A 16,535-nucleotide genomic window follows, 5' to 3' on the forward strand; every position below is an offset into this window, starting at 1 on the left:
TTTCAAGGGCAGACAAGAACATGGTATTTACTCAGAGCAATCTAGAAACTTGCATTACCTAATTGGGCACTGTGGCTCAGGACTTAAAAGCTAGTTGTTAACAATACCTGGAGTCTGACTTAGACTGTGGCCCTAACCTTGCTATCATATGGATTATTTTGCAAAGAAGATACGTGAAAAGTAATTTCCAAATGAAAAGCTCACCCCTCCCAACTTGCCAGTTTTGTTCTTTGGAACCTATCATTTCAAAATAGTATACCCTCTCTTATCTGTTTGATTCCTTATTGAAGTATGGATTCTGAACAATATTGTCATTTGGACATATGACTCTGACATAAACTGCTTGTGCATCTTGGAAAAATGTTGCATTGTGTGAACATGATAGAGTGTACGTTTTTTGGCAAAAAGATATCTCTTTGGTATGAAGCCCATGCCCACAATTGTTCAAAGGATTTTGTTAGGCACTGTATATGAATTTGCTGTTTAGGAATCTTGGCAATTCAGTTGCCACAAAGGCCTTTAGTACTTTCTCTTGAGAGCTGATTATGACTCTGTCTGACTTGGGGCTGTCACCTGGAAGCAAGATAAAAACAATCCAGTGGAGGAGAGACTGCTATGTATCTTCAATTCATCTAAGACAGAAGCTGGATTAGGAAGAAACATATCTCAATAATATAAAAAGTTGCTTCTCTCTTTGGTCAGTTTCCAACCATTGTTTCTTGTCCTTCTCTCTGGTGCTTTGGAGAACAACGTGACCCCCTCTTCTTTGTGGCAGCCCCTCAAATACTGGAATACTGCTATCACGTCACCCCTATTTCTTCTTTTCTTCAGACTAGCGGCTGCAGCTGTTCTTCATGTTTTAGTCTCCAGGCCTTGGATCATCTTAGTTGCTCTTCTCTGAACTTTTTCCAAGGTCTCAACAACTTTTTTGTAGTATGGTGACCAAAATTGGTTGCAGTATTCCAGGTGTGGTCTCACTAGGGTTTTATAAAATGATACTAATACTTTGCATGATCTTGATTCTATGCCTCTGTTTATGCAACCCAGGATTGTATTAGCTTTTTTTTGGCTGCTGTTGCACATTGCTGGCTCATAGTCAAGTGATTGTCCACTAGGACTCCAAGGTCCCTCTTAACAGTTACTGTTTTTGAGCCAAGTCTCACCTAATCTGTACGTATATTTTTGATTTTTCCTGCCTAAATGTAAAATTTTGCTTTTCTCCACATTTGAAACTCATTTTGTTGGATAGGGCCCATTGTTCCAGTTTGTCAAGATCTTTTTGAATCCTGAGCTTGTCTTCTGGGGTGTTGGCTATTCCTGCCAGTTTAGTATCATCTGCAAATTTGATGAGTTCCTTCTATTCCCTTGTGTATGCTTGGCTTTCACTCAGTAAAAACATAAAAATAAATCAACCCCCAATCTCCCGTAGTTTAATGCCCAAAGTATAATGTCAACAGTTCTGACAACTATGACCCAAGACCCTCTACTGATGAAATCAATTGGGGGGGAATCACACAAATTAATTTGTCATTTTAAGATGCTGCCAAGTTTGCGAACTAGTCCTTTGAGGTGGATGATCCATCCATCCATCCATAAAGCATGAAAACCAGCTTGGTGACTTTGAGCTAGTCACTCTCTCTCTCAGGCTAATGCTTTTCACAGGGCTGTTGTAAGGAAAATAGGAGGAAGGAGTATTGTGTGATTTCGTCATCTTAAGATATTTATAAAAATAATAAAGGCGGGAAATACATTTATCTCCCAGAGTAGCCTCTGGCTATCTTTTCTTGTGCCACAGGATCTTTATAATGCCCCTATCTTTGCTGGCTTGGCTGCAAGATCATTAGTGGCTTTAGGCTCTGTTAATCTTTCTGGATCCTATCTGGAATGTCATGTACCATTGTTTTGTTGTTAGAATGTTATGTTTGCATACTTGGCTACCTGAACAGAAATTCAAAGTAAAGTAACCTGTTTGTTAGCCCTAGGTGAGAGATCAGTAAACAGACCCCAAGATAGGAAAAGGGAAGGGCTGTCACATATTTTCCCAGCATGCTTAGATGGTTCTCTGTCCTGATAATAATACGGAGCTCCGGGACTAATTAAAATTAGGGTTTTTCTTAATTCAATCTTATCATTCTTAAGCTTTGCCTTGCATCAAACCTTGCACTAATGGTAAGAAGCATTATCTATGTCACTTTAGTTCTGGCTATGCTTCCATCTTGTGTGCTCACCTTCTTTCCACCCACCCTTTTGTGAGTGTGTACATATAAACATGCACACCTTAATATGTACACTTGGAGACAAAAGGTCTGAGAGCGCTAAATAGCTATTAATACCAATATTCCATGTCATTTTTGACATGATTATTTTTTAAGCTATCCTTGACATATGACCATTTGTTTAGTGACTGTTTGAAGTTACGACAGTACTGGAAAAAGTGACTCACAACCAGTCATCACACTTACAACTGTCACTGTCCCCATGATCATATGATCGCAATCCAAGCATTTTACAACTGGCTCACATTAACAACAGTTGCAGCATTTTGATGTGTGTGTCTGTGTGTGTGTGTAAAATACATGATTGCCATCTGCATCCTTCCCAGATGAATTCCAACAAAGTGAAGAGGGAAACTGGCAAGGAAGATCCCAAATCGCAATCATGTAATGTCTCGCTTAATGGACATGGCAAAAAATAAATAAATCATAAAATCAGGTGGAGTCACGTGATACCTCACTTAATAACCATATCACTTAATGACAAATATTCCAGTCCCTATTATGGTTGTAATTTGAGTGCTATCAATACTGAGTGAATTATTACGATTTACAAGCTCAAGCTAAATAATTACTATCTGAAAAGAATGTCTTGGTTGGATTTGATCAATGCACAACATATCTTGCCCCCAAACCCTCAACTTCATGCCAGTTAAGATGTTGAATTTCTATTAGGCGTGAATAAAGGCAGCACCCTCCAGCAACGATTTATCCCTAGAAGGTAAATATCCCCACCATGTGGTATACCTGGATCACTATTATTTTTTTGAAGGTCAGTCCTTGCTTGTGGGATCATCCCATTCAACAATTACGTACCATGCAAAGCTGAAAGCAGTAAAATATGGCAGTTGTTTCTATAATGTTAGCTTTATTTTTTAAAAAATCATCTAGTCATTCTAGGTTTAGAGAAAAGTCAGGATACACTCTGGATAAATACCTCATTCAGGAGTGTTTTAACTCTAATAGTCTAATGCAGAGGTCCCCAACCTTTTGGGCACCAGGGACTGGTTCCGTGCAGAGGATTTTTCACACACCGGAGAGTGTGTGGTTTTGTGTGCTGCCTGCATCTTGCAGATGGGGCTTTGCTTATTTGTGCGGCCCAGTTGTTGGCATGCCGTGGCCCGGTGCTGGTCCACAGACTGGGGGTTGGGGACCCCTGGTCTAATGATCAAGCACATTGTATCTCATTTCTGCACTCTATCAATGTAATGAACGTCTGCTCAAAATTCTTAAGTTACTTCCTTTTTTCAATTTTGGCAAGTTTGTGCAGCAAAGACATTACCACTTTAAACCTATTTTACAAACATTTTTAAAGATCAAATTCTGATTTCTACGAGAATCTTTTCCAGTTCCTTTTCTGTATCATTTAGTGCAAATACTGGGGTGTATGTGTGTGCATATACATTCACATGCATTTGCTGTATGTCTTCCATCTGTGACACTTACAAATGAGCAGAATTATCCATTTTAAAAAAGTAGTTTATTGAACATTTGACATTCTGATCCTGGATATCTTCCAATTTCCTTTTATACTTTGTAGAAAAGAGTTTAGAAAAGTCCACAAGTTATAACTTACTTAGTAAAACAATTATTAAAGATAAAGATCACCTAAACAAACATTCTCTGGCATTTACTGGCAAATGGCCTTTAATAGGAGTCAACAGTAAATAGTATTTACAATTCTTTTAGCTCAAAGTTGATCTCTAATGTACTGCAGCTAGATAGTTTTGAAGGCCTAATTTAATCAGAACCATCATTTTTGAAAGGCAAAGATGATAGTCACTCATTTAGCCCATGAGAAGAGAGTGTTCCACCTTCTGAATATGAGCTGAAATTCCAGGCAAAGGATGGAATAATCAGTGCACGAAAAATTAAACAATACAACAGCAAAGACAGACACTGGCAGTATATCATGCAAGAAATCTGGAAGAATTCCACATTTGTTGTAGTGAAGGCCAACCATTTTGAAAGGTCCACAGAGATTTATGTTCAGTTCTTTAGCACATTGCTTTTTTCCCCCCAGAAGACAACTTCAAATTTCTTCACCAGAGAATTGGGAAAACTGTTGAATGAAATCAGCAAGATAATAGACCTCTAGACAATCTAAACAGGGAAAAACAAACTATTGATTTTACAAAATATTCTCAACGTGAAAACATCAAAAATCCAATCAAGCAAATCTATATTTCTTCAGGTTCATACAATTTAATTTATACAGTCTACAAAACAATACAGGTAGATATGATTTGCTAATTGCAGGTCATCCCTCACCCTGGGAAAGATCTGGAGATACTTCCTAGTAGTAATGTATTATATTCTTCAACTGTGCAAAGTCTAACTGTTCATAAGAGGTAATAATAAAAATGCAAGTTGAATGACAATCTTTTTTTTTGGTCATGGTAAACATATAAAAGTATATACTATTAACTTGGCTTGTGAATCTACTGTTTCTATCATAATCTGTCAAGTTAATTATTAAGTACACTCTATTTGGGGTCCTTTTTAATATATTGCACAACTCCCATTGTTCAAAGCAGTCTATGCAAGACTAGCTGGGGTTATGCATTTAGTATGACCCCACCAGATTTGCAAGCTTGTCTAGACTGCCAACATACTGGCTTTTTATTTCCAAGTAAATGGCTTGGAAACATCTTCAAAGGTTTTAGAGAAAAACATAGAATAATTAGAGCATTCCTAAATAATCTTACAGCCAGCTGTAAAAACACAAATATAAATAAGAATTAGAGAACCTAGAATTCAATCAAGCATGCAGCTTTATTGAAATAACACTGGTTCTCTCAAAAACGATGGTTCAGTGCAGTGTTTCCATAGGCAATTTGACATCTGTGCATTTCTTAAGCTGACTTTTTTATTGTTGAAAATAATCAACAATTTGGACCGATAATATAGGATATTTAGAAGTAGAAAGTTCATAGGGATGGAGTCAAACATTTTCAGTTTTAAAAATGGTAACTGTCACAAGTTTATGGAACTTAATGTATTGTTATAGTAAAATATTGTGAAACTACATAAACAGAGGACACAAGTTGTTACTGAACAATAGAGAATTAATGCTCTAAACGTACAACAAATCAGATTTACAATTTATTTCATTCATACCATAGGGAAGACTTAGGGTTGAAATCATACAAGCTATATGTCAAAAAAGGAGTATAGGAGCCTCCTGCCACTTTTACCACTATATATGTGCAAGTAATGGGCTGATCCTATATTCTTAGCTAAGAATGAACTTTTAAGAAGGATTAAAAACTTACTTTTCTGTAATTTTGAAAAGCAGGAAGTAAATTGAACAGGGCGTTTTGTGTTACAAACTGTGATTAGAAAAACAGAGTTGAGAGATCTCTATGAAAAATTACGGTATTTCTAGCTCACAGGAAGGGGCCGAGTCTCCACTGTCATTCATTAAATTGTAATAGTCCAGGCCTCTTTTTAAAAGATGTTGGATAGCCTGCTTCTCAGCAATAAAAGGATCTTACTTTGGTAGAAAATGCACACAGTGCTGGCATGGTTTATAAATATCTTATGTTTGCCAGAGAATATATGGTAAAAGTACTACTTTTAATCGTGGCTTATATATGACAGTGTGAAAAGGCAAATTACTGTATTTGTGTTTATTAGAAAGTGAGGTTCCAGTTGGTACTGGCCTTTGTCCTCCATAGTACAAATATTTCTGGTGATTCAAATTACTCATATGAAGAGCACAATCATGAAAATGCAGGGTATGAACAAAACCCATTCACAGAGCATGTCTTATTCTACTTGGCTAGGGAATTTGGTCTCCACCCCCAACCCAGATAAAAATAATGTGATTGGTTGTCTTACTCATTTCAGTGAGACACTTAAAAGATAATGACTGTAACTGGACTAAGGATGTTGGGGCTTAGGAACTGAGTTTTAAATTAAGCAAGTTATCTTTTGCTATTCCATTACTATGGCTAGATGCATTATTTAAAATCCCAACAGATTATAATTTCCCATTTCCAGTACTCAGCATCCATTATCAACTTAATTTGGAGACATCCTCTAGAAAGTGGCAAGCTGTTCTCAAACGCTAATGAGCTGCAATATATTCTCGGGGTATTTGGTTGAGCTGTTGTTCATCATGTTTAATTTTTTCTTACTCTGCTCCATGGAAATGTTAGGTTGTTAAGGTGAAGTCCACTTATTCCATTAAGGAAGAAAAGGAACGTTGCAATAAATTCACACCAATAGGTTAACGTAAAACTTAGGATAGTGATGTAGTCCCTCAGAAGGATTAGGAAGCTCACCATTCCAGCTGATGACAGTAGAAATGAGACAAGAATGAGGATGGAGCCCATGGACCATTTTCTCCTTGAGTTGATATCTTCGCAGACTTGAGAGACCATGAGAAGTTCCAGGCCAAAGATTGCAACAACAACAGCAAAAGACACTGTGCTTCTTATTAAGATCATTCCTATGCTTATCCCTCTGATATTGGTCAAAGCGAGGTCAGTGGTACATTTCAAGGTGCTGTTGCTTCCGAGGGTACAGAAATGCCACAGCCCATAGAGTTTTCCTTTTGTAAAAAGCCAATGGCCATCACATACTGCAATGGACAACAGAACAATGGCAATTGCAACACAGAGGATAATTAAGCTCCTGATAAAGGTCTCGAAGAATGATTTCTTTGGTCTTCTACGAGTAAGTAACCACTGGGTCTTCAGGAGAATTTCCCAAAGAAGGAACAGGAAAAAGAAAAAGAAACAAACCTTTAGTTCAGGTGGAACAGAGCGTGTTTTTTTTGTTAAGAGCTGCATTGCCTTGGGATTATCTTTTGAAAGCCACAGTTCCTGTGATGGCTGGAACCAAGACAGAGAGTAGATGTGCAGCCAAAACCCAAAGGGAGTCAAAGCCATGTATATTCTACCAATAAAGGAGAATATTTGTAGCTCAGAGTTGGAATCGGGGTCCTCGGTGCTCTCTTGGTTGTTTTCTTGTGCACTGTTATGATACTTACTTTGGGTAATGAAACATCTGCAAGAAGACAACCAAGCTCAGAGAATACCAAGGACCCTACATGCATATTCACTTTCTAATGTCCCCTTTTCTCTGATTCTTTATTTTTCTTTCTTTCTTTCTTTCTCTCTGTCCCTTGGGGTGGCAGGGCACCATACTCTTTAGCAAAGATCTAAATTGCTCACTTGGTAAGTTTCTGAAAACAACAAACTGTGACTTTTGGCATGCCAATTAATACTATCAGTGAAGTCAATTAAATATACTTTAAAGACCCTTTATACACAATTGATCTGAGAGTGCCTTGGGAAGAATGCATTCTGTTTAAACAATGTATTCCATGAATTCTATAGAATAAAAAACCTAGTAAATGTTCCATTAATTTTTCTATGGAAATGTAATATTTGGAAATAAAGAACATTATCTGTAATTTGTCATTGCCAAGGAAATTAAACCAAAACAGTCATTTTAACGTGACTTCCTTCTTTGAATTTTTTGTAAACACATCCTGACAGGGCAACTATTCAAAGAAGTCTCAAGAAACAACTTTTAATACCAGAGGATATAGCTAGCAGCACGCATTTTGCAAAGAGAGCCGAGACTGATTCTCGACACTCAGAGGAAATCCCCCTTACCCCACTACAAAATAGGGTTTTAAACTCTCTGTGGGTAGCACAGATCAAATCTATTTCCCTAAATGGATTTGTCTTATTTTCAGGCAGGCATTTCTGATTCACACGGTTGCACTAGCTGCTTGACTTAAGACTCTGCTACAAATATCCCAAGGAAACATTCTAGCTTGACTCTCAGAGACTTAATCTGCCCGCCCAGTTTGGCCTGCAGAGCCTCACACAGGACCATTGCTTTCCCCCTACAACCTCGAGGAAGAATAACTGCACAGAGGCAAAACTGGGAAAAGGAGAGTTGGCACCATCCAACTCACTTTTGTCCGTCTGCTGCTTTTCCCCACTGAAAGGGAACAACAGGAAATAAGGCTGCAGGATTAGACATGTTTTGCCTTTACTGTATCTTTCCTCATCACAACAATATCAAGCTTCGACTTTCACCTCTTGTGGAAATAACCTCAGTACATTCTGAGTCCCAGCAGTTTTGACTATCTCACGTATGCACAAGGGTCACAGCCTTTCCACCCTGGTGTCCTCCAACTGTGCATATTTATTTCACTTACAGTAGGACTTTCTCCATTTTTAATCCATAACAGCTACCTTGTGAGGTAGGTTGAGCTGAGAGACAGTGGCAGATGCAGAATCGCCCAATAGGTTTCTTTGGCTAGAAAATATCTGAACCTGGATTTCCCTGGTTCTAGTCCAACAGTTTGACCACTATACTGCGCTGGGTCTTGGTTTTCTCTGGCATTAAAAAGTAGTTAACCATAAAGGGACAAATATAAAGTACGAAACCGTAGCCCTTGTTATAATGCTTGCGGGCAGAGCCAAAGAAGCAATCCTTCATTCACTATTTTTCAATTGCTTTCCCTCATCTGCATAATCTGCCCGGTTCGCTCCCACAGAGTTGGCCTCCTCAGGGTGCCTCGGCCAGGCAATGCCGGCTGGTGACCCCAGGGGGAGAGCCTTCTCTGTGGGCGCGCCGACCCTCTGGAATGAACTGCCCCCAGAGCTGCGGACAGCCCCTGACCTTCGATCCTTCCGCCGTGACCTGAAGACATGGTTATTCCAACAAGCGGGCCTGGACTGACCATGGTTTTTAATTTGGTTTTTATTGTGTTAAATTGTCATATAATTATTGTATTCATTGTTTAATTTTTTTAAAAAATTTTCTATTTTATGTTTTTAATTTTTATTGTTGTGCGCCGCCCTGAGTCCTTAGGGAGAAGGGCGGCATATAAATTTAATTAAATAAATAAATAATACTGTATTGTACTCATTTTGTAATACAGGTTTGTCCTCAACTTTCAGCCACAATTGAGCCCCATATCTCCACTGCTAAACAAGATGGATACTTTGCCCTGTTTTATGTTCTTTCTTGCCACACTTGTTAAGTGAATCACTGCATGTATGATTAAGTTAGTAACAATTTGGCTTCTCCATTGACTTTGCTTGTCAGGTCGCAAAAAGGGGTCACATGACTTCAGGACAACGCAATCATCATGTATGCCAGTTGCCAAGCATCCGAATTTTGATCACGTGACCATGGGGCTGCTGCAATGGTTATAAGTCACTTTTTTCAGTGCTGTTGTAACTTTGAACGATCACTAAACAAATGGTTGTAAGTTGAGGACTACCTGTATTCTTTATTTTTTACAAGCAACAGGCAGGAAAGACCTTAATTCCGAAGGACTTTAGTCTGACAGGACAGGGAACAACCCCCCCAAAAGAAGAAAATAGAGTTAGAATAGCAAGAAATAGGTATCCACCCCCCCCACCTCATGCGGTTTTGCTCATAACATAGCAGTAGTGAGGCGAAGAGAAAAATCTCAAAGCTTTCAGAACAGGTGAGTTTGAGGAACTGTTTTTTTTTTTAAAAAAAAATAGCGTCTGGCATCAGGGACATCAAGGGAGAATTCATTTCAAAATGTCCAGGATCAATGGAGTTGTAGAGAGTAATGGCGCCAGGAAGAGATGTGCTGGAATATCAGCATGGAGAGATGAAGCAACAGAAGGCTTTACAAGGATAAGGAACCCTTGCAAGATCTATATGGATGACACTTCTGAGTCAGCTGCTCAGTAGGCAATTCACTCACTCCAGGTCTAGCACCACTTGATCATGGATGTTCTCTTGGTGGACATTTTTGAAGTCATCCAGCTATCGTGTTTTTTTTAAAAGCAAATGATCCTTAAAACAACTGTGGGGATTTACTTATCCTATCGTCTTCTGCTTTTTTTCTTACTTTCATCAGATAGCTAAGTAGGGGTTTAGCTCTCAATAACTTGGGACTTATTTCCAGCTAAAATTAATTCTCTTTTTGGCATTAACATTGACTGAGATTTATTTCACCGTTATGATGTTCATATGACCCCCTAATACCCTCTTTGACCCAGTTAAACATGCTATGTGAACACGGGCTGAAGGGAAGATACCAGATTCTAAAACTTCAGTGAGCTAAATGGCTGATAGACATAGGTGAATGAAAACAACTGAAGACCAAGAGAAACAAGCAGCACTAATTAGCAATGACCAAACTTTGCACAGAATACACACGTATGTGTACACACACATACACACGTGTATGTATATATATGTATATATGTGTGTACATATATATGCATGTACACATATGCATGTATATATATGTGTGTATATATGTATGTGTACATATGCATATGTACGTGGAAATGTATATGTATGTATGTATATGTGTGTGTATGTATATGTGTATATGTATGTATGCAATGGATGGAAACTAATCAAGGAGAGAAGCAACCTAGAACTAAGGAGAAACTTCCTGACAGAACAATTAACCAGTAGAACAACCTGCCTCCAGAAGTGGTGAATGCTCCAACACTGGAAGTTTTTAAGAACAGACTGGACAGCCATTTGTCCGAAATGGTATAAGGCTTCCTGCCTGAGCAGGAGGGTGGACTAGATGACCTCCAAGGTCCCTTCCAACATCATCATCATCATTATGTGTGTGTATATATATATATGTGTGTGTGTGTGTGTGTATGTGTATATATGTGTGTATATATGTATACACACACAAACACACACACACATATATGTGTGTGTATGTGTATGCACTGTCAAAAAATAAGAAAAAGAGATAAGAGACTGCATTTCACTTAGGACAAAATAGAAGATAAAGAAGCAATACCCACTATAGCAAAATGGGTAGTCAGTAGCTCTCTAGATATTGCTCAATTAAAACTTCCCCAATTCCCAATCATCATGGTCAATTATGAGGAATGCTGGGAACTGAAGGTCAGCAATATTTGGAGGACTAATGATTTATCATCCTTGCATTTAAAGGTATTGAAAACTCTTAATATACATCATAAATGCTAAAGATTAGAGAAATATATCTCAAGTTAATCAGCATTGTCCCATTTCTGAGAAATTTAGCTCTAAAAGTATTGACTAAGAAATATTCCGATTTCCTTCTCTGAATTGTCATTCCTGTGGCGCAATTTGTTTTCTAAAATCCTTCTTGTACAAGCCTTGCTGTGTATGAGCTAGTTTTGCTGAAACATCAGTAATAACATGCCAGCAAAAGACAGATTTGCTAATCTTTGTAAACAACTCGTTGCATGCTAAGAAAAAAGAAGGAAACTGAGCAAATTGAGTTACTTTGCTTCTTGGATGCCCCCACCTTTGAAAAAAAAATAGAGAAAGAATATGGAGCATAACTTATTTAATTTGTTCCAAGCTACTTATCGATTGTTATAGGAGGCACCTGTGCTTGCTTCTGTGTAATGAAGTAACATGTTCCATCTCTCTGCGTTAGTGATTCCTTTCTTATCTGTGTTTGTGTAATGTCTGCATGACTCTGTGTGTGTGTGTGTGTGTGTGTGTGTGTGTGTGTGTGTGCACATACTCTCCTCATGTGACTATGAGAGAGAAAAGGAAAAATGGCTTAGAATGCAATAGTTGCAATCTTTGAAAATACCCAAATGATTATCCATAAGGATGCACAGGCAGTTTGTTTTTTTCCCTGGACTATTTTTCTTTGCAGTCTTTGGCCAACTCTGGCCCATTTTCAAACTCCACCTTCTTTTGTTGGCTTCCCCTCTTAAGATTTAGTCTAACCGTTCAATGTTTGGGCAGATATCCTCTTGATAAGCAGATAGACAAAAGTCTTGAATCTTTCTACAGTATTTCTTTCCAACCTTCTGTTGTGTTGGAAACATTTCACTTTGCTTATGCTTCACCTCACCCCATCAGTTGGATTTGCATGTTTTTATTTGAATTCCCCTCAGATTATCAGGCTGATGCATATAGGTTGATGTGTCTTTCTCTCTTCCCCCCCCCCCCGCCCGCATGTGTCTTGAGTATGTAAGCCCTGGGAAACACAGGGCAGGCTGTAAATGCTTCTTTCTAGACCACGCAACCTTCCATCTTGAAAGAGAGGAGGCCTAGTGTTGTTTGGCTTAATTGCTCTGCCCTGGGTCACATGACTAGGAGAGGAGGTTAAGAATGGACCTTAAACAACAGCATTCTCAGCTGCCTCTCCTATAGGGACTATAGGGGATCTTTTTCCCAGAAAGTTTTTCATCCAAGCAGATCTGCTTTCCTTTTTTTTTTTTTTGAAAAGTAGTATTTCTTTTGCCAGCTTCTCCCATCACGCCCACCCATTTTTATCTCCTTCGGTTCACTTTGGGGAGAATCACCCAACAAACGGATATGGATGGCCAGACCGTCTGAATGCAAAAATCTTCATATAATAACTAAAACTATCTGTGGAACCAGAGAGAAAAAAGGAGTACTGGCACTCTTTACTTGAAGCCCCCTCTTCAAACGTGGTTTTTCTCCCCCCCCCCCACAGCCCTAAAACCCATCTCAAAGCTGTGCAACCCATTTGCCGACCAAAAGTGAGACATTCGTCATCCCTGGGCGATTGCATATCTCCGAAGGCAGATTTAAAAGTCAACTTCTGGGGAGTGGGAAGAGGACAGATTGCATGATAAAAGACTTCCAATTTTCCCTTATTGGAGCGTTGGGTTATTGGGGAAACTCGTGTCTAAAAGAGAAAATGCAACAGTCAGGATTTATGATTTTGGGGTGCAAGGGCTTCCTCCCCCCCCCCCGCACCCCGCGCTTCGAGAGAAAAAATTAAAAAAAAAAGCAACAGGTGAGAGAGAAGTCCGCCAAGCGCCCCAGAGGAACCGTTCCGCCTGTAGGACGAAGAGCCAACACGGGAGAGAAAGGGAGAACAAAGGACCGGCCGGCACAAGGCTTCCAGGGACGGGAAACCCCCCACCCCAACTCCCCAATCTCGCTCCCTGGTCCCAACAAGCGCCCCTTCCGCCCCCGGGACGCGGCCCTCTCCCCTGCCGCCCCCAGCTTACCTGCGCTGCTATGGCTGTCATGGTGACTCGAGCTCCCGGCGGAGGAGGAGGAAACCAGAGGGGAACTTCGCTCCGCTTTTGTTCCCGGCGCTGGCGGGAAAAGTCTTCCGCGGCCCTTCCGCGCGCCCCCCCTTCAGAGCCAGGCGGCTTCGGGCAAGAGATGTGAACAGAGCGGCCCCCCGGGCAACATCCCCGGGGAGGCGGGCAAGCCGGGCGGCGGAGCGCCCTTTTAAGTTTCCCCTCCGGCTGAGTCAGCAGCCCAGCGGCTCCGGGAGGGGGAGGAGTGCGGAAGCGGGAGGAGGGCAAAGCGGCGGCGGCGGGAGGGTGGTGGTGGGTGTGTGTGTGTGCGAGTACTCCGGACAAACAAGGCGCGCCGGGAAGGGCCGCTGCCTGCTGCGCCGACCTCGCGAAATTGAGGGGAGGTCGATACTTAAGCAAGACCCCACCCCTCTTTTGCCCCCCGCGCGCTTTTTCCAAGAAGGCGGTTCTCTCTCTCTCCCTCTCTCTCTCTCTCTCTCTCAGCGGGACCACACCAGTTCCTTCCTGAACCCGAGATTTGCTAGGTTCGCACAGCGCTGGGCTAGAAAGAGAGCGTGTTGACCAGCTGCACGGTTGCCCCAGTTTGAGTTAATGTAAGGGTGGTGGCTGCTTTGGGGTTAGCGCAGGGCTCTTCAAACTTGGCCCTTTTATGACTTGTGGACTTCAACTCCTAGAATTCCTCAGCCAGGCATGCTGGCTGAGGAATTCTGGGAGTTGAAGTCCACAAGTCATAAAAGGGCCAAGTTTGAAGACAACTGGGTTAGCGGGTCAGTGGGTCGCTCAGACATCGAGTTTGTGCTGCTGCGTTGTCAGTGGATTACAGACAGGAGTGGAACTCGGGAACCTGAATTAACCCAATCGCTTGAGCTTGCACAAGCGCCCTGCGAGCTAATCGCACTGTGTGGGTTAGGCACAATAGGCTGCCACAAACAAAACAAAAATATTTGGGCAAAGTTAAAACTCATCAAGGATTAATCCCTGATGGCTTATGCAAATCCAGGCAGGATGCTGCCAACGCCTGAGTAGCATCTTTTATTTCCTGGATCCCACTAAACGCCTGGGAAGAATTGCAGGGCGGTGACGGACGCCCACTGCTTATCCTTTAAAAGCAGATGAAGAAGAGGGTTAAAGGCCAGAAGAATAAGTCCACAACCCCTCTCCCCCCTCCCCCAAAAGTTTTCATCTTCTTGTAGTCAGACTCGGCTACTTGTAATCATATAATCAATGTATGTTGACTTTCTGGTGACAAAGCCAAACACTTCCAAAACAAGAAGGTCACTAAAGAGTTTACTGTTCATCTTGCCATCCAGTGATTGTCAGTTTTCCAGACCGGTTTTGGTAGCCCCATCCCAATTGTAGATTAATTGGAACATGTAGGAAAATTTTTGCTTTTTAACTGTAATCAGTGACGGTTGTGTGAGTCTCTGAAGCACAACCTGGTTTGTTTGTTTTTTTGTTTAATAAGCTGTTTTGTGTAAACCCAGCCTTTCTGGTTAATTTCTGGGTTAGTGTGTTGCACAAGACAGGAAATTGGAGTAATTAAAATATGATAAGGGTATCGCCTGCTCGGCCCTATCCTGCTGATCCAAAATACTATACTTTATTCTTTTTCTTGTATATCCGTTATAGGACGTTGGCGATCCTGTTTTTATCAGCAGCCGCACAAAAAAGTCCAAACCAATCCCTTAGATTTTGAAGCCATGATGTTCTTCTTCTGCATGGGCCTCATTTGCCATTCAATCTTTCCCTTGGAGGATTAAATGGAGTATGCCGTATTTTTCTGGGTGTCACATCACATGTCCGAAATATTCTAACTTTAGTTTTTTAATTGTTTTGATGATTTCCCTTGGCTTTCCCAGGCAGCTTATCACCTCCTCATCTCTGATCTTGTCAACCCAGTTTATACGTAACAGTCCTAGAACAAACACAGTCCCAGGATTTGTGATGTATTTTGGGTGTAGATCCAAGAACATCTGCTGCAGCAGTTAGAGCTGAATTGGGAATTCGTACAATTCATGCACTATCCAAAATTAGAGCATATAACTACTGGTGCAAAGTTAATGAAATGGAGACTGATAGACTACCCAAGTTATGTCTACTAGAGCAAATAAAATTACAATCACAAATCTCCTGGATCACCAAACAAACAAATTTTGTAAGAAGTTGTGGCCTTCCTTTCTCTTGCGTAACAGGAGAACAACTCAAAAGAGTTGCCCAAAGAATTAAGGATATAGAGGCACAAAATGATATAGCTATACTTAGTAAGGTGGGTAACTTGAAATGGCTGAGTAAATACAAACATACTTTTCAAGTAGATAGCTATTTGAAGTTACAACTGCCAAAACATCTTAGGGAGATATTTACCCAAGCGAGTTGCGAACAGCTTGACACAATGGTCAGATATGGGAGATTTCATTCTATACCCTACAATGAGCGCCTCTGCATTTGCGCTCATTCTATTTGATTGTTGCCTGTATAAGAGGGTGAGAGATAGATATCTTGGTCTATATACCAAACGACCCATTGGGATCCCCATATCAAAACAACTTACCTTATGTCCAGCCAGAACCTGAAAATAACATTTAACGCAGCACAATACTTAAACAAAATGGTTCAGTTGAGATCTGCATATGTGGGACTGATTGGGGTAGATTGCAAGGGTGACTCCAAAATATAATTTTATCATATTTTACCTATATCTTAAATTATTGTACTCTATTACAATTTCATTTTAGATGGTATTTTATTCCAATTTTATCTTAAATTGTATTTTATTCCAATTCCATTTTAAATTGTATTTTATCAAATTCCATTTTAAATTGCTTTTATCAGATTTTAGTAATAATTTGTTGCTGGAACTTTACACTTTGATATGGCCCAAGGGCTAATCAATAAAGACTTATTATTAATAACCCACCCGGAGCTGAGGGATCAACAAGGTAACGTAACAGCCGCCTGTAAATCCACATTTCAAATGGTTCTAGTCTCTTCAGGTGGCCTGTCAGAGACCAAATCTCTACTCCATAGGTAAAGGTAAAGGTTCCCCCGCACATGCATGCTAGTCGTTTCCGACTCTAGGGGCCGGTGCTCATCTCCGTTTCAAAGCCGAAGAGCCAGCGCTTGTCCGAGGACGTCTCCGTGGTCATGTGGCTGGCATGACTAGACGCCAAAGGCGCACGGAACGCTGTTACCTTCCCACCGGAGTGGTCCCTATTTTTCTACTTGCATTTTTACGTGCTTTCGA

At 40.5% G+C, this 16,535-nt stretch overlaps 1 protein-coding gene across 3 annotated transcripts; it reads right to left on the reverse strand.

Moving 5' to 3' along the window:
• Positions 1-3,735: 3,735 nt before the first annotated feature.
• TMEM37 (transmembrane protein 37) lies at positions 3,736-13,480 on the reverse strand. Of its 3 annotated transcripts, none has more exons than XM_081314799.1 (2): positions 13,253-13,480; positions 3,736-6,973 (listed from the first exon to the last, which is right to left on the reverse strand). In XM_081314799.1, the coding sequence occupies exons 1-2, from the start codon at positions 13,271-13,273 to the stop codon at positions 6,401-6,403; spliced, it is 594 nt and encodes a 197-aa protein (XP_081170925.1). In that variant the 5' UTR covers positions 13,274-13,480; the 3' UTR covers positions 3,736-6,400. The 3 variants fall into 3 exon arrangements, with proteins under 3 accessions (XP_081170925.1, XP_081170923.1, XP_081170924.1); XM_081314797.1 differs by lacking the exon at positions 13,253-13,480 and having other exon boundaries at positions 3,736-4,335; positions 6,563-7,688; XM_081314798.1 differs by lacking the exon at positions 13,253-13,480 and having other exon boundaries at positions 3,736-4,376; positions 6,563-7,688.
• Positions 13,481-16,535: the final 3,055 nt, after the last annotated feature.

Source organism: Vipera berus, assembly GCF_964194415.1.
Source record: "Vipera berus genome assembly, chromosome: 1".
Lineage (NCBI taxonomy): Eukaryota > Metazoa > Chordata > Lepidosauria > Squamata > Viperidae > Vipera > Vipera berus.

Bases quoted from the DNA above. Each gene is read 5' to 3' on its own strand.
- TMEM37 (XM_081314797.1), bottom strand. From the start codon at position 7,171: ATGGCTTTGACTCCCTTTGGGTTTTGGCTGCACATCTACTCTCTGTCT. The intron at 4,336-6,562 runs GTGAGCTTCCTA...TTCATTCAACAG, and splicing joins TACTGTCATCAGCTGGAATG to TTTTCCCAATTCTCTGGTGA.